General features: G+C 31.9%; 1 protein-coding gene across 1 annotated transcript in view; it reads right to left on the bottom strand.

Moving 5' to 3' along the window:
• Positions 1 to 8,395: 8,395 nt before the first annotated feature.
• The window catches only part of LOC106478002 (adenylate kinase 8-like), a 29,254-nt gene continuing 17,890 nt past the window's right edge, over positions 8,396 to 19,759 (bottom strand). The window contains exons 3-6 of the mRNA XM_013938507.1: positions 16,344 to 16,475; positions 12,540 to 12,629; positions 10,876 to 11,026; positions 8,396 to 8,741 (exon numbers count right to left, since the gene is read on the bottom strand). Of these exons, the coding sequence (XP_013793961.1) occupies positions 8,396 to 8,741; positions 10,876 to 11,026; positions 12,540 to 12,629; positions 16,344 to 16,475 (719 nt within the window). The remainder of the gene's footprint in view (positions 8,742 to 10,875; positions 11,027 to 12,539; positions 12,630 to 16,343; positions 16,476 to 19,759) is intronic.

Below are 19,759 nucleotides of genomic sequence, written 5' to 3'. Positions count from 1 at the left end.
TCCTGGAGCCCACTTGGAGTACATGGGGAATAGACTAGCAATTTCTAATGGCCATGATGTGCAGACAGTGGCCATTTCTGGTATAGTTGAGTTTCTACGACCTTGTCTAGTCTGTTTAATATACAGTGTGTCCACAATCTTGTCTTCAAGACCAGGATAACCAACATGTGTTTCAGTTCTCGCCTAGTTTCAAACATTTCAATATTTTTGAGTATGTAGGTCCGTCACAACCTCTTCCAGCTGTCAGAATGTAACATTTCCCCAATTACACGGTATCAATAACAGAAACTGAAGCGATCAAAAGCAAATTAGCAAATGCTAAAATCTCAAGTGGGAATAGTATTCCTTCAGGATTAAAGAGCTCGTGCAAAATGCGTAGTAAAAGTCGTGCACTCTCAGGAAGGGACATATAAAATGTGCTTATAACTAATGTTTGTTTGCTTGTTTTTGTAATTAAGCACAAAGCTACACAATGAGCTATCTGCCCGTGGTGGGCAGAGCACATCAAAACCCGGATTCTAGCGTTGTAAGTCCGCAGACATACCGCTGTGCCACTGGGGGGGGGGGACATAAATTACATCTAATATTTATTTTACTTTTACTCTTTATAAGATTGTTTAATAAATCATGATAGTTACTTTATTTGTTTATTCATTTAAATATTGCAATATCTTATCGATATTGATAAGAATAATAAATACGATTTCATTTTCCTTGTTGTTTCGAGAAAATGAAATACATTGTTTACAAATCACGTTTGAAGGGTACTGATTACGTTATTATTTCAAAAGAATAAAAATAAAACTAGTTTCTTTGCTTATGTTTTTAAGATAACGCTGTTTTTTGTAATAGAAAATTCAATATTCTTATATTTCGACTCAAAATAATTTAAATATAATAGTCACTGTAGAATATCACGTATTTGAGTTAAAAAATAAATTCCGTGAATATCTTGAAATTATTGTTAACTTCTTTCATTCAACACAATAAAGGTGTTTCCAATGAAGAAAAGAAATGATATAATAATCAACAATTTTATTAATTTTACTTGTCATAAAACATTAGTATTAGGCCTATTACATTCTTAAGTACTGAATCTAGTCCGTTAGAAGGGAGTATAATAACAATATTCCAACTACATTATATTTGTCTTATCCATTGCCGACTACGCGTTTCGATCAATCCAGAGCCTTTCAGGTAGGCTGGGATACAACAAAAACAGCAGTGACCGAAACACTATTTATACAAATATGCAATCATTCTTCGCCGACTTGTAAAAGGCGTACACACCATAAAAATTTGATTAATTGTTCAAAAGACACAGTTTAATGTTTGATCTAACAGTTCTGTAAGAACACCATAAATGTCGTGAATACTAAATGCTAACAATACTATTAAAAACAGTTAATTTTTTCTTTACAGTTGCTCAATCCAGATCATTATTTGAATAAAGCAGAAAATGTTGTTTTTTTACGTAATCTCGCATCTCTTATTCGTTAGACAATATACTTTCCAACTTTAAGACAGTATGGCTATATTAAGGTTATCTCAAGTGATCTAAGAATTTCGAAGAGCTCTAAGATTTTTGTCATTCAATAGATAGCAACACTACTATTAAATGTTTTTCTTTATATTCACTAGATGGCAAAACCATTAAATTTCGAATAATATATTTTGCCATAGTATGTTTCAGCACCTGACACTAAAAAGCAGATTTTTTTAAAACATAAGCTAGTTCATATGTGGAATACATTGGTACTTCCTATATTGATAGTTTTTAATTGAGTTATGAAAGGGATGTAAACATCATAGGTTATGTCCATCATAGATAAGTGATTCAATAATGGCCAATTTACTTAATCCTTTCTAAAAGTCGTTCTTAATGTCAGTATTTAAAGCTCTTACTTTTGATTTATCTAATGTGTCGCGAAAGTACAACATTAGATTTCTAGTATTTCGTCCGGATAATTTGGACTCAGAAGATGTTCCTTAAAGAAAAGGAGCAAGAACACATATAACCTACAGAAAATACAATCACTCATTTTGCAGAATAAGGATTTTATTTTAAACTCATGCAGGAAGTCAGTACAACAATAAAAGTACTTCCATAAATTATGGATATACATGTTGAGCGATAAATACGAAGATTTTTGACAAAATACGGAAATATATTAATGTCGGAAACTTGTTTGGTTTTTAGCGCAAAGCAAATTAAACTATCTGCTGTGTTTACCGCAGTCCGTAAGCTTACCTATAGGGGGACGTCGGAAACTTAATAGTCGGATACAAGTCTTGAAAATGTCAGAACTAATAGAACTTACAGCAAAACCTCTCTCATTGAGACCCTATTAGTCTAGAATTGTAAGCGTTGAGTCCGTAACCCCAACACAATGCTTTAGGCTGCCAACTTTATCGCCTACAACTAACCAGACATCACTTCAACAGCATGATTCTGGTGGTAATCATAATACAAGACCTACGGAGTTTAATGAGAAAATCTCATGTGTGAATAACTATGTTATTGATTGAAAATCCGAACATGTTTCGATTAATTATGGCCAACGTCAGGAGCAATTTGGTAGAATTGTTTTGATGTTCAAAAGTATAAAGACTGAAAAGATATTAAATTATCTTTAGTCTACTTAAGGTAGTTCAAACTGATATTCTAGCCTAGCGAGATAGTGCAGTACATAAAGAAACATCGTTCATTCATGATCTAATGTAACTGAAGCTTCAGAGACTGTTTTGGTTACATCCATATGAACAAGAAAATTTCCTTAAATATTTTTTTGAATTTAATTGGCCAAAAATAATTTAACTCTGTATAATTTAAAAAATGGGACAACAAGAAGTTACTGAGTCATCCATGATACATTTGATAACATGTGCAAATTTGATAAATCAGAAAAATGAACCTATTGATAGATTTTACATTAATAAATATTGATCTTACACTTTTATCAATGATAGCCGAATTGCAGATGATCAAAACATTGCCAAATAATGTTTTAATATAAGTTTGCTTGATTTCAAATTTGAAAAAGTTCTGTATTTACTATAAATATGAAGGTTTCATTTCACTCAATTGCACAAGAAAGGACTTTTAAGTCATTTTTAATAGAAGCAAGGTGTGAAAAGTTACTGTGAAATGAGAGAGATAAATAAGTATCACTACGTGAGCTTGATAAAATCAGTCCTTAGGTCAAAGGTGGCTTGCAAGCCACATTCAGATCATGCTGACCTAATACTCCTCTTGATGTCTTAAAAATCAATTCATTTGCTTTACTTGATAACATCCATTTTTCTCTATATCTCTGACAAGCTAAACACAGTGAAAACCAAGTTGACCTGAGAAAGAATATAGGTTCCAATATTCCAAGACACCTCGTATGCTTTCGTTGACTATAACATACAGACATGATCCACTCGGCCAGTGAAGAACGTTGCAGTCATTGACCTTTGCGACATAAACGTATAACATTACTGAAATACCCCCCTCGGGCAACAAAATAATATTTGTTATAGAAAACAAAGACATAAAAATAACTACAACGAAACGATTCCAGTGATATTCTGGACCACTTGTTATGTCAGAACTACATAGAAAGATACATTTTTTTAGACCTTCTATATTACTAAAATTTGTAAAAACATATAATATGACAAAAAGGAGGGTTGTTCGAAAAGAAACGGGATCTTAGTTTCTATATGTTGGATATGACTAAATTGTGCCCGACAAATCGTTCTGCGTTTTATTATCTGTTAATTTTAAAATAGGATGCAAAAGAATTAAAAAGTGGTAACCGCGTGTAACATTAGTTTTATATGACGTTATTTTATTGAATGGACAGTTCATCACTTTACCGCACATAGTCCTAATTTAACCCCTGTGACTTCTATGTTTATAGTCTCTTAAGAATGGTCTGTGTGTTGACAATACTTTCAAACAGTTGTAAGATGTTCTTAGAACAATTGTACGTAATTGTATTCGTAATGCAACAATCTATATTTCACGTAACTTGGGTATATGTATACACCATGAAGCTCACAGAACGTTGGGGGAAATGTAGTACACTTAACAAGTATTATGTTGAGAGCGATACCTGGTGGCCCATATCCTAAACACTAATGGCTATAGTCTAACAAGAATGGCCTACTGTTTTGTTTCTGTTGGGGTTTTTCCGAAACCCCTTATACTTCACTAACTGTTAGCAATTTTTTGTATATCTTTTTACAAAGAATGAATTTTGAAATTTGTCTGATATTGTTCCGTTGTTGTTACATATATCTGATATAGTATACAAGGTTATTAACGGCATCTATCAAATTTACTCTGTTCCTATACTCTTTTTTAATGCTTACACATCACTCTATTAATTAGCAGGTAAAAATCATTTTAAAAACATTTTAGCTTTTCTATTGTAGGATATTGTTGTTTTTTATTACTAGCAGATGTTACTTTTTATTAAAGGTGTAGAACCAAAACGTCTGGCAATAAATAAAATAAATTTCGTTTTAATTGAGAATTAAATGTCCTTTATATGCTAAATTTCACACTATTTGTTTTGTTTTCCGTGCTATAGAACAGAAGGTGAAGATCCGAGTTGTAATATGATCATGAACACGTTCTATAAATTCATTTGTAATATGATTATGAACACCTTCTATAATTTCAGTTGTAATATGATTATGAACACCTTCTATAAATTCATTTGTAATATGATTATGAACACCTTCTATAATTTCAGTTGTAATATGATCATGAACACGTTCTATAAATTCATTTGTAATATGATTATGAACACCTTCTATAATTTCAGTTGTAATATGATTATGAACAAGTTCTATAAATTCATTTGTAATATGATTATGAACAAGTTCTATAAATTCATTTGTAATATGATTATGAACACGTTCTATAATTTCGGTTGTAATATGATCATGAACATGTTTTATAATTTCAGTTGTGAGGTTTATAACTCTAACAATCAATCACATATTCGGTTAATAACAGTCGCGTAGGCAGTGGGTGATTTTTACTGGTTGACCTCCTGCTAGTAAGCAAATCTAAATGACAGTGACTAATTTCTTTCATATGATTTAATCTGTTTATTACTTTTTATCAACTTTGTTTTATCCATATTCCTAGCAGTTCTTTTCTCTGGGTATTTTTTTTTCTCGTAATTCTGGTACAGAAAGTTTTATTGTTAATGAGGTTTTTCTGAACATAGTTTATTTAGTATATCTAAATACAAGCAAAGTCATATAAATATGTATGCCGTCCTAATGTAGCGTACAGTGAGTGTATTAGGAGAACTTTTGGTCTGAGTAACATTAAAATAAGTACCTTAAGTAAAGTTACCATACACTACTCATGATGGTTTATGTAACATTGATAACGATGGTTGTGAAGGGTGAGTAAAAACAATGTATCAGATATAGATTTTCCATTACTTACATTATCAAACGTGAATTCAGCTGATATTCGATAGTCCACCCAATAGATACAATTTTGTCTATCAACATAGTAATTGTTTATGTGATATATACCTTTTGGCTCACTCTGTGTATATAACCGCTAAGTAATGTTACGTATGCTATAAACACATATTTTGTAATACTGTGGTTTGGCTTATCTGACATTTGTTTTTCTAATATTAATAGTGATTTTGCTTGAGGATATAGATATTTGCCAATTCTATATATATTGAACACGTGGCACTAGTTAGGTTTGAATTTCGCGCAAAGCTACACGAGGGCTATCTGCTCTACCCGTCCCTAATTTAACAGTGAAATACTAGAGAGAAAGCAGCTAGTCATCACCACCCACAGCCAACTCTTTTACCAACGAATAGTGGGATTGACCGTCACATTATAGCATCCCCACTGCTAAAAGGGCGAGCATATTTGGTGGAACGGGGATTCGAACCCGCGACTCTCAGATTGCGAGTAGAGCACCTTGGCCATGCCGGGCCATACGTGACATTAGTGTTTAAGTTTGCATTATATTAAAGAGCACAGTTGTAATCGATATCGACTGGTATTATTCATATGATGTAATCTATTTATCTCTTCTACATTTATATGACGTTCCTATTTTTTTCGGTGTTTGTATTAAGAATTGATAGTCTAGCACCGTCAAGTTCAAAATATTTTGATTTCATTATTTGTAGAGACTCGTTATTTCTTAGCACCACCAAATGTTACTGGTTACACTTGCTTGTTTGCTTATGAGAGAAAACACTCATCTTTCTGAAAACTAATAAATTGATTTTGAGCAAACTTCAACGAGAAACCAAGGGGTGTTATGGAGAATATGATATCGATCATTAAAAGGCCTGAGGGGCAGCACAAATGTACTTAGTTTTCATCATCTGAATCTAATTGGTCCACACTTTTTAATCCGATGAACTAAACTGTTTTATTACAAATATTCCAAGTATTGCTTCACTTTCTGGAAAGAAATATTTTGAATTAAGAGATCGGCCGAGTTGAATTTATATGTACTTCTATTTACTTCACAATTCTTTGTTCAAGGGTTTGAAATTGTAAAATCCGTGTATGATTAGTTGTGTATGACTAATGTTTTGTCCAATAATCATGTATTATATAAATTTTCTATTTTTTTCCTCCCTCTTTATTTCAACAAATCAAGAATGTAGTGAATGAAAATATCGATGTTAGTAGTGTGAATAAGTTATTTTTTTAGGAATAACTTTTCTATTAATTAAGCAAAACCTGAAAGAGCGTTATACATTAATACACAATAATATCATTTTACATCATACTAAACAAATAAACATACATTTTTGGCTAGTGAAATTGACAGCTATTAAAGCATCCGATTATTACAAACTTCCATAATTTGTAGGATAACATTTTATGGTTATTGAGAGTAACGGCTGGCTAAAGCATCCGAACATTCCAGCCTTGTATAACTCGCAGGGTAAAATTTTATGCTAATTCATAGAAATTAAACATTTTTTCATTGGAACAAGATATTTATTTTTAATGTAACAAAATGTGAACTATTATTTTATTGTATAATGGTAAATAAAATTTCAATTTTGATATACAGACTTAGTAAAGAAGGTTATAAATATAATTACATGTATATTAATAATATTTTTGTTATAATTCTGTAATGTAGTTCGTTTGTTTCAAAACTCGAGGATCTCATTTAACTTTCAAATTCGATGACGAGGAACCCACTTTGAGACTAATAATGGCTGGAGACGGCTTAAATGGGTAATGAAGAAAAACGTTGTACATTTGCTGTCATGTTAAACTTATATTAAAGTTTTTCTTCATTACCCATTTAAGCCGTCTCCAGCCATTATTACTCATTTAACTTTGTTTTCTCGCATTGTTTTTCTCAAAGCACGTTATTACATTTTTTCGGAATTCTTAAGCCATATTTTAGGAATCTCCCTCTTTATAACCTGACGCCATTATCCTATAACGAGAATAGAATACGAAAAATAAATTACTATTTCTAATAATAAAGTTGGCTCATTATCAGGCCTAGAAAACGATGAACGTAGATTATGCGTAGGTGATGAGTAAACTTCATTAGGATGTTTTTACAGTAATATATTTGTTGGTAAATATAGCTACGTTCTTAAAAATACATTTTTTTACGAAAGTGATACATGTAGGAGTAATATCTAATATCAATAAGCGAAAGCACGATTATTAAAATACCAGCCTTATGTAAAACAAAAGCCAAATTAAGAAAGCAGCATAAGAATTTTTGTTATTATATAAAAGATTAATTTTGGCATTAAAGATATTTGATCAAATGTACCATCTTGATATAAAAATGTAACTCTTGAAAACATTTCAATGACATTAACTTTCATTATATTCACTCAATGCATTTGTCAATGACAAGAATCAAAATAAGAAAACGACTGAGCATCTATTTTTAAACTATTTTCATACAAACATATATTTAGTTGATAAAATTTTTTTTAGTTTATTACAAAGGAAACTACTACTTAAAATGCTTCAAAATCATTTTATTTTATGTTTTCACATAGCTACATCATCTTTCACCGACAGTATATTTTATTGAAGTTATTTTAACGGCCATCAATGAGATGTAATAGCATGTTCCTTCCAAGTAGCGCCACTTGTGCGTACTTTAACTGATTATTAGAATATTGAGAAGGCTTGAAACGTAAAATGTTTTATACGTATAATTTTAACATATTAGATTTTGAAGTTACATAAGTATAACACATACCGACTTATAATACGATGAAACATGAAAGTCATGATTTGTCAATATAATACGCTATGATATTCAGTTTATTTTTACTGTAGTATCTAGAATTTACAGAATGATGACTGAGTGTTTCTAATTTAGAACGTACGTTGAAAAATATTGTTTTCAAAGTTCATTATTAGCAGCGTTTACTAACGTTTTACGAGGAATAGGTTGAAAAATGGCGTTCTCAACGGTTTCAAGCACTGTCCTGATATTTTGCTCTCCGTCGACAGTTATCAACTTATCTTCAAATAATTCCTGAATATTTTTGGAATCTTTCGAAAAGGAGGTTAACCTTTTTGATAGTGCCTCATCTGTTTCCTCCGGATGCTGAAGTAGCCTCTTTCTAGGCAAATCATCTGGGGGTGGATCGTCCACAAGATGATACGATGTACCGTCAATGGAGTCAAAGCGACGGTGAACTAGGCGACGATGACAAGTTTTCATAGCGACATTCAAGAAAACCACCCTATATATGATACATAAGTTGGTTAAACAAATGGAGAAACACTAAAAGGTATTCAAACACGGAGGTAAAGAAATCAAAATTTTAGACATCCATCTACAAATCCAGAGTTTTTAAACAAAACTTTAATACGAAAAAATAATATAAATACTCAAGTTTTCGTTGTAATATCTACAAATTTGAACTTCTTTCTACTCTATAAAGCATGCCATGCTGGTGGAAGAAACAGCCACAAAAGAGAAAAATGTTACAGTGTGGCGCCTAAACCATTTACTGTTTATACGAGAAAATGTTGGATGAGAATAAACGATCATTCAGTACGATATTTTTTTTATCATATTTTTATAGAAATTAAAATAACTATATCTTTTAACTGTCATTTTAATCATAAAGCAGATCTGATACGCATGTATCAGGGTGGTTATAGTAGGAATGGAACAGATGTGCAATACAAATTAAAATCTCAAACACAGTGTAAACAGCATGTAAACAAAACTTTATAAGCATTTTACACACACTTTTTAGGGAAACAAAACTAGAGAAAAGGATAAAATCTCATGTTGATAACCTTGAAAAGTCTTTGTCCCAGTGAAGAGAGCATTATTGCAAGAATAGAGATAAGGTTAGAAACAGTAATGCTGAATACGCAAAACAAGCCTTAGCCATTAATCTAGCCAAAGAAAAGGCTGCCACCCTCGCTAGATGGAAAAAAAACTTCGAGAAGGACAGGCCTAGAGCCCAGTCACTCTCAAGACTTAGTACTAAAAAAAGCTATGAGACAAGTGTAAAATTTTTTAATAAAACAATTAGGAAGTAAGAATGAGAGCACCAAAAAGTAAGGAAACAAGGTAGGAAGGAGCGGGAACATTACAACACTTGGTGGTTTCTGACAAGGTGCAGCCTCAAAGAGGGTGTGGGCATCGTTCCACCCATTCCTACTTCGTGTTTTACTTTGTACTTTGATCCAACTTAAACTGACTTTTATCAGTAGTTAATCCTTTCCAAATATTCAACAAATTTCAAAATTTCAAAAATCAGCAGTTTGATAAAATTGTTTTGGCCCATCACTTACCAGTCACATAGCTATAATTTCTCCCATAAGTAAAATATGACTACTGGAGCTTCCTGTCTCTCTTCCGACATCAAAAACTTCCCTTATGATATCATGCATTTCGTTAGGAACACATAATTTGGTTATATACAATGTATATGTACTTGGTTACTGAAACAAAGTTTACAATAGAGAAATTTAGCTGTATACACCTTTCATTTAGTTTGAACAATTACTAAGTTAGAAAAAGCACATAAATTAGAAATGGGCGGTATGATGGTTACACCCACTTTGAGGTTGCACCGTGTCAAAATCCAACTAAGTTTCGTAATTTTATCCTGCCCATTCCTACCTTGTTTCCTTACTTTTTGGTGCTACTCCTACTTCCAACTTTTTAATTTTAATTTTTTACATTAATTTTTCAATAACATAATAAATTTTCTTTTTATTCGTGAATAATGGCATTTGAAAACCAAGTAGACTTGACTTTAAGTACTTTTTTTTTAATTTACGTATTTTACTAAATTCACTCAGATCTAATAGTATTTAAACATATTCATCTTTGGTATGAAACGGGTCTTACTCATTAAAAATTTTTTATATTAACTTAATAACTGGTTGATAGTGAAACGTAATTTACTACTGTTGTCCTTTGCTACACTCGCTATTGATATGACAACTTTTAAAAGATATTTTCTCTGTGATATGTCTGTGGACTTATACTGCAAGAAACCGGGTTTCGATACCCGTGGTGGGAAGAGTACAGATAACCCTTTATGTAGCTTTGTGCTTAATAACAAACACCAACTCTTTAAAATGAGTTTGTGTGACGACACATTTTAAAATATTATTTAAAAAACAAAGACATGAGATATGCAAACAAGAAATGTTTAAAAATACAGTTATTTGAATATTAGGCTTGTTTTTACTACGGATCAGTACAATAATGAATACCAAGAACTATTCTATTTTGTGCAAATTGTAGTAAAACAGCTATTATTAAAATAAAAATTTCCATTTCTTTTTAAACATACTAGTTACTCTTTTAACTGCATTTTATGGGATTATCTTTAACTAACTTTTCACCTGTTTGGTGGCGATGTGTCTTTAAGAATTACAGTAAGTTCTCTAGCTTGACTGATCGAGTTCGGGAATCCAAAAATAACCCAACCTTTTGAAATACAATCTTGTTCCTTCAGCCTTTCCGACAAAGCTTCGGCTGCCAAAGAGTCAGGGACTGCAAAGGAAAATGCTTTTTTATGTTTTATGTATGGATGCATTAATCGAGAAAAAAAGAGAGAAAGGCTACAAGAAAAACAAAAACTCTTTTCATGCAGTGTATCATGTCAATGCTAGTGAAACTTGAAGACTTTATTAGAACCCACCCACACATACACGCGCGCACGCATTTGAAGAATACTTTATTTACTTACAACTTTAAAAGAACCTAACCATGTGATGTGACAAAAAACTGTTTGATTCGCATAAATGTTGAGATGTTGTTATATCCTGGTTAGTCTGGAATACGATAACAGGAGCAAAACTCTCTATGACTTTTATGAGTATAGCGGTAGGTGCCAAAATATCAGAGTCCCCCGGTGGGACAGTAGTAAGTTTACAGACTTACAACACTAAAATCTTGAGTTAGATTACCCGCAGTGGTCACAGCAGATAACCCAATGTGGCTTTGCTCTAAACCAACCAAATAACAGAAGGACCGTCATTATACACAATTTCTTTGACTGGCTGTTCAAAAAGATCTTTAATACCAGGGTCTATCAATACTGATAGTTGAAAGAGGAAACCTCTTCCACTAGTGAACCTGTGACCAAGAACTGTTTCAACAATCCAAAGGGAAAATATAATCGTATGGTTTTGTAAATGAAACGTCAGCAATAAAGTTCGACATTTTTAATCATATTATATTAAAAAAAAAGATAAATTCAGAAAATGACATATAATAGCTCAAAACCAGTCCAAAACCTATTTATTTCAAATGACAACAGAAAAGCAGAATTTTTAGCGGTGTTTAGAAAACAAGCTATAAAAGACTAATGACAGGTAGCATGTGATGGGATTAGTTAGTTGTGTTTATCCTTTGCTGTGCTAATCATAAATTTTAAAAAATAACATGAAGCACTTGACTCTACTTGCGTTGTCTAACATTGTAAGCTGTTGGATGGTGTAATGATATGGTGAACATTCTCGTGGTAGAGAACACAGTTCTTTGATTTTTTTAGAAGGGTGAATAGCATCCAGAGTACACCCGAATGTTGCTGGCTATGTCCACCCCACGATGTTTTATTTCCATCCTTATGGACGAGGACGTTTCCTTGACAATAATGTAACATTCCAATGTATTTGGATGTTCCAAAATAGATTTGAAGAGCAGGAGCTTAAGTCACAGCACAATCAACGGATCTCAGTGAAATTGTACTATATCGTCACATTCACTACCATAATCCTCTGCAGACACTTTTCAACCTATTGTAGATGACTAGGATACAATAAAAGTTTACGTAACGCCGAATTCAGACTCTTATTGCGACGAAAATTGGTCCAACATGGTATTAGATGGGAAGATCCTTAATAAAGTGTCCAGTCAGTATAAGAACGCAAGTATTACATAGCAATGACCAAGTCTGCATGTAATCATACATAGTTGAATTCTATAACAGATATATTTGATAGCCTGGTGATGTCTATCCAAAACAAAATCTTATACGTACCATCTGAGTTTAATATCTTACTTGTCATCTCTGCATCCAAGATCAGTTTGCAAGCGTTGCCTACTGTAGATTTTCTGAGCTTTGCTTGTTTTAACACTTCTTTGGCATCAACTAGAAAGTTTAATACATAAATTATTATAAATACATTTGTTTGTTTTGTTACATTTTGCGCAAAGCTACTAAGGGACTATCTCAACTAGCGGTCACAAATTTTGAAGTAATAGGCTAAAAAAAAGGTAGCTAGTGAACACCGCCATCTCTTGGGCTACTATTTACAAACAAATAGTGGGACCGATCTGGTGAAAGGGCGAGCATGTTGAGTGATGAGTTTCAAACCCGCTAAGAGCAAATTGCCGATCGAGCAACCTAAATAATAGGCCAGGCCTTGTAAATAAAATGTTCTTCCAACTAGTGTTTGTTGTATGAATAATCAATAAATACCAAATAATTTATTGTAAAGTTAAATGCTTTTGTGTTTACTTAAGCTAAAATATGTACAATGGCCTCTCTGAAGACTTTAAAGTTATGATCCTGTGTAAAGTACAATTATTTACTGCGATAATATTCTTTCTACTTAACGTTTTGATAACTTATATTCACGACAGAAAAATTGGTTTTTCTTTTAACTACAAAGCAATGTGCGATTGTTTTTAAACATACACATTTGTTAAGAATGTAAGCAACTGAATTACAAGTACACACACAATGTGAGCTTTAATATTTATGTATGTGTTTTAGATATAAATACGAGTTTACTAACACTTAAAGACTGTTTTTGATGTTTAGTTTGAACGATTTTTCATATTTGTTCTAAGTACTTTTTTTACTTTGAATTTCATTTAATCTTACGCTTCCCAGTGGTACAGCGTTATGTCTGCGGACTTACAACCCTAGAAATCGGGTTTCGATACCCGTGGTGGGCAGAGCACAGATAATCCATTGTGTAGCTTTGTGCTTAATTATAAACAAACAAATAATTTAATCACACTATTGTTATTCTTATATATCAGATAAATACTGATTTTTTTATAAATAAATGCAGTAGTTCTAGAAATTTTGAAATTTTTATTGAAACATGAGTATTCAAAATTGTCCAAAGTATAAAATGTTTAACAAATAGTTTTTCAAAAGTAGCTTCGCCTTTATAATTTTTGTTGAAATCTAAGTTATTTTATTTAACAAAACTAAGCCCTATATTTTAAAATAATCCGTAATCTATTTTGGTGGCCAGAGCACAAATTTTAAGAACAACGTTTCTTGGCTTTCACTATATGAATATGGCAGTAGGCATATAAAGATATAATACTTTGGCATTTTAATAAGAATTTCACTGCGCCAAATGCTCTGCATGTAGTCCTAATGAAGTATGAATTATTAGAGATTTACACATTCTATATTTTTTAGTTGTGATACCCTTCGGTGACTAGAACGTTAGCTTAATACTAACATTTTACTATGTTTGACCCACTCAAGCTTAACCAATTTTCATTTATGTGGAATTAGAATCCTATAAATCTTCAGTTTACTGTACATTTGGTGTAAAATTGACCAAACTAAGATTCAACTCTCTTTTATTTTACACACCCTGAGACGTAAGGGGTTAGGTAAATTAAGTTTTATTTAAGGCTAAGTCTACTGAGTATTGTACATTTGTATGACATGGAAACATTATTCAAAGTTTTCTGTGTGGAAAGTTTCCGTAGAATGATCTATCTCGTGAAAGAAATATGCAAATTTTTAGTAAAATATTTAGCTACAGGTTTTTATATAGTTGTTCAAATAACTAAGGATATTGCCAAGAAATGACATGACAATGGTTGAACTTCATTCGGCTGTCTCAGAATTCCCCATAACACTCAATCATAAGAGTTTAAGATTTTCTTATTGTACGATTATAGTAGCAAGATACATGTCGCGAGTGTCTTACTTTAACGTTTTTTGTTTGTAATAATAAAGAATTTCATACTTAGATATATATAGAAGTAGTTTACCAATGTTTGATACACCATGACACGACATAAACTTTGTTCTATCCTTAGATATATATAGAAGTAGTTTACCAATGTTTGATACACCATGACACGACACAAACTTTGTTCTATCCTTAGATATATAAATAGAAGTAGTTTACTAATGTTTGATACACCACGACACGACACAAACTTTGTTCTATCCTTAGATATATATAGAAGTAGTTTACTAATGTTTGATACACCATGACACGACACAAACTTTGTTCTATCCTTAAATATATATAGAAGTAGTTTACTAATGTTTGATACACCACGACACGACACAAACTTTGTTCTATCCTTAGATATATATATAGAAGTAGTTTACCAATGTTTGATGCACCACGACACGACACAAACTTTGTTCTATCCTTAGTTTTATATAGAAGTAGTTTACTAATGTTTGATGCACCACGACACGACACAAACTTTGTTCTATCCTTAGATATATATAGAAGTAGTTTACTAATGTTTGATACACCACGACACGACACAAACTTTGTTCTATCCTTAGATATATATAGAAGTAGTTTACCAATGTTTGATACACAATGACACGACACAAGCTTTGTTCTATCCTTAGAGCTATTAAATTGTGAACGGTTTATTATAAAAAATAAAGTATTCCTTTTCTTAAGCAATATAATGTGTGAAAGATTTCTGTTTCCATATTATCATTACCTGCCGTTTAAAACTTGTTAGTCTTGGTAAAGTAAAACTTGAAAGTTTGCGGGATGCAGCTGTTAAATCATTTATCACTTATATATGTCCTAGTTTAAACAAGGATCCTCCCATGCACTAATTATCCAACATATGGGTGTGTCACATATCCGCATTTATCAAATATTGGTGTCATCTACATATATAAATTTAGTTTCTACAGTAACTACATGATTAGAGAGCAATTTTCAGATGTAATTTTACATAAATACTTAGAACTCGAGTAAATCATCAATATTAAAATTCACAATTCCACCTATTTCGTCTGAATATGGCCAAGTGTTGTAAAGTGGTTAGTGTGTCGGACTGTAAGTCCGATGGGCAATGGTTTGTTCCCCGTTGCCGTAAAATTGTGCTCTGTACTTTGAAAACGTGACTGCATTATAATAGTGATCGTCAAATCGAAATATTCGATTATAGTCCAATATTTCGCAGCAAGTGCCATAAACTAACCACCTTTTTTTCTAGTCTATCAGTTGAAAATTAGCGCAGATAGCCTTAATTAAGCTTAATGTGAAGATCTGAAACAAACAAACAATGAATCTTTTGAATATTGCTAAATTCTTTTGATATTTATACAATATTTCTATGTAATCGTACTATCATTGTTCTCGAAGCGTACTAATGTTAAATTAATGTTTAATCGTAATGATATTCTGAATGTTCCCGAATTATCTTAATTTTAAAACAATTTTCAATTTTAGTCAAATTCTGGATGTTTCTAAACCCATCTAATATTAATTTATTTTAAATCGTGACCACACTCTGGATTTTCCTGAACCTTTTAGTTTTTAAAATAGTTTTATCCTCCTGATTATAAAACAGTATTTAATTGTGATCACTCATAAGTATTCTCGAATTCTTTTGATTTAAAACAGTGCCTCATTGTGATCACACAATTTAAGTATTCCCGAACCCTCCTGGCTAAAAAATATTCAATTGTGAGCACACTAATAAGTATTCTCGAAATGTCCTGCTTTTAAAATATTTTTTAATTCTGTTACATTATGGATGTTTTTGAACCTTTTTATAGTAGAAACTAGATGTAATACAACGTTTTATTTACTTTAATATGTTTTACTTAAACACTAACCTTTTACAAAATCATACTTGGCATTAAGAAGTGAAGCCTGTGTCTGCTTCCCAGCTCCTGGTGGTCCAAGTAACAAAACACGCGGAATGTAAGGTGCATTTGTTCTGGGTTTGATGCTCACAAACTTTAGTACTTAATAGAGAACAAAAATGATCAATCATCGGGAACATATGATATGCTATATTTAAATACCATTAAGTATGAATATATCGACGCAGAAAAGCTTTATTAGGTGCCCGCTTCAACAGGCAGAAACGATCTTAGTTTTTTATGGCAGAGTTCTTTCATGCATGCGACATCAACTCATAGCAACATAATTTTACTTGATATTACTAGAAAGACGCAAACTAAGTAAACTGCGACATCTAGCACCTATAAAATGTATATAATACAGATTGTTATAGCTTTTGATTAAGAAGATATATAGTCGTTACACATAAGAAATAAAACAACATTTATGATTTAGGTTGAAAATAATGTTTTCTCGATCTCATCACAGGTTCATGAAAGCATGGGCCCTTCGTTTCAGAAACAGAACTGGTTCATTATTTAGATATGTTACACATGTTACTATCAACTAAACTAGTATCTACAATCAGTTAACGCAAGACAGTCTACTTTTCTTACTGAATATACACTTATATAAAACTATATAAAATATACGCTCTGTATTTTCCACCTTTCTCTAGCAGACATTCAAAACCTGACTGAACTTGAAAACGTCTCCTATGTCTTTTTCCTCAATGAATCTGACATTTAATATAAATTTGGTACCAACCTTTAGCTGACAGAGTTTTAAAATCCAGCTGAATGCTGAAAGAGCGGAGATTGACTTTTTTGTAAAATTTCAGGAGCATAGGTAACTCTCGTTCAAATTCTTGGATTTCTGGAAGGAGCAGTAAAGGTACAGAAATGCTGTAAGATATGTAAATAAATATTGTGTGCGTCAATTATCTACAGTAAAATATTTAGTTTTATACTTGACGTTCATATCCTTTATATTTTCGTAAAGAATAAACTGGTAATGCCATGCTGTATCCATCTGTAATGCAGGTGCTATTGCATATATAGTTTTTGTTTGTTTCGGATATACGCACAAAGCTACACAAAGGTTATCCCTAATTTTGAATTGACAGACTAGAGGGAAGGCATCTAGTCAACAGAAATCACTGCCATCTATTAGGCTACTCTAATCATATAGTAGGATTTGACCATCGATCTTATACCGCAGGCCTTACAGTGCGGAGCGTAAATTTGCAGCAACGGGATAGTCATGAGTCATGGACCTTCACACACACACAGTTCGGCATAAATATATAGTAACTATCATGCTAGCACTATAACTTTTTTAAAGCACAAATTTCTAGTTTATTGATTTTTATTTGTGTGCAAAATATCAAAATATTACTGCATTTTCATTATAAAATAACAAGAAATAAATGGATATATATATATATATATATATAAGCCAATCCCTGTTCGTAACGCTCGCATTGTTGGTAAGGAAGAAAAACTTTAATATAAAAGCAAATGTACCACGTTTCGACAAGGTTTTGTCATCATCAGCTACCTGATGACGACAAAACCTTGTCGAAACGTTGTACATTTGCTGTTATATTAAAGTTTTTCTTCATTATCCATTCAAGCCGTCTCCAGCCATTATTAGTCTCAAAGTGGGTTCCTCGTCATTCAAATTGTTGGTAACGTTTAAAGGGTCTCAGTGATTAGTCCAAAGCAAAAGTCTCGCGTTCAAATCCAGATAGAGTGTGAATTTTTAAACTTTTTTTAATTATTCACTCATCATGTTTAGGGCAAGATCATAAAATGTTAGGAAAACCAGACTAGCATGATAGTTTAAGTTACAGATTTGAATTTTTTGTTAACATTAGATTACAAAAATTGGGTGTTTGCTATCATATGGAACCGTGGCATTAAAATTCAGTTGAGTCAGGATTTTTTATTATCCATTTATTATCATATTTAGAGAAAGCTTAAAAATCTTTTCAACCCAATAGATGGAACTACAATACATTATTATTCATGTTTTCCAACTTAGGTAAGAGGTTTAAAAAAAGTATAAAAAAATGTGTAAGCATTTTTATTAAAGTTATATATTCGTGCATTTTCCCTTCACCCCTAAATTATTTGCTTTTGTCATCACAATTAATAAATCGCAGAGTGAGATATTTAGCCATCTAGGAATATTTCTTCGACAACCAGTATTTTCGCATGGTTCAATCTATAAGACTTTATCATAAAGAAGATTTGAACATAATATAAATATATACACAAGTCAAAATTCTAATCAAGGACGATATGTTCTTTTCGTGAAATATTAGAAAAAGAATAAACATTCTCCTTACATATATTGTTACTGTAATACAATTAATTTTTAGAAAACATGTTCATAAAACATGTATTTAGATTTAATTTCCAGAACAAAAATTAATCAGCATTGACCGCCATATGACGGCATTCGGAAAATATCAATATATTAGGTTTGCATTTTACTTACATAAATAACTGGCTACACAAGTTATAGAAAAATAACTATCAAAACCTCTTAAACAATAAGAGGTTTGTATTTTGAATAATAATCAGATGTTTAATTATAAAAAATATTTGAATATGAAATAAGAATGGAAAAATTGTACTAATTCTTTCTCTTCTTGGATTTCTATCTCAGGCATAAATAAAATCGATGGAAAACAACAAAAGTAAGATCCATTAATATTTTCCTTCAAAGCTAACAAGTACTGATTTATAATGGTTGGAGACGGCTTGAATGGGTAATGAAGAAAAACTTATATTAAAGTTTTTCGTCATTACCCATTAAAGCCATCTCCAACAATTATTAGTCTCAAAGTGGGTTCCTCGTCATCGAAAATACTGATTTACACCAAAAGATGGCACGCAATGCATGAATATGTAATACCATCATGAGTCTATAATCTAGTGTGAAAATAGATTATGAGTATGAGTGAAAATAGAGAAGAATATGTTTCGTATGTCAACCTCACTACATCTCGCTTATCCAGTGCCGATTGTTTATTTGTAATTAAGCACAAAGCTACACAATGGGCTATCTGTGCTCTGCCCACCACGGGTATCGGAACCCGGATTCTAGTGTTGTAAGTCCGCAGACATACCGCTGTGCCACTGGGGGCTCCAGTGCCGACGAGACCGTTCATTTAATACCATTTAATAGTGGTTTAGGCGCTAATTATATTAATTATGTAAGTAAATTGTAATTATTTACAATTTGTATTAACCCTATTTGTCAGGGCATCATTTACTGCGCATGTCACGAGGTTTTAGTGGCTTACATTCAAACATTTTAAATTACTCTTTGTTTATTTTATACCAATTAGTATAGCATAAAATCGTAGCTAATAATCCATATTTTAATAGTATAT

Source organism: Limulus polyphemus, unplaced genomic scaffold (assembly GCF_000517525.1).
Source record: "Limulus polyphemus unplaced genomic scaffold, Limulus_polyphemus-2.1.2 Scaffold172, whole genome shotgun sequence".
In the NCBI taxonomy this organism is placed as follows: Eukaryota; Metazoa; Arthropoda; class Merostomata; order Xiphosura; family Limulidae; genus Limulus; species Limulus polyphemus.
This window is presented reverse-complemented; position numbering and strand designations above follow the sequence as displayed.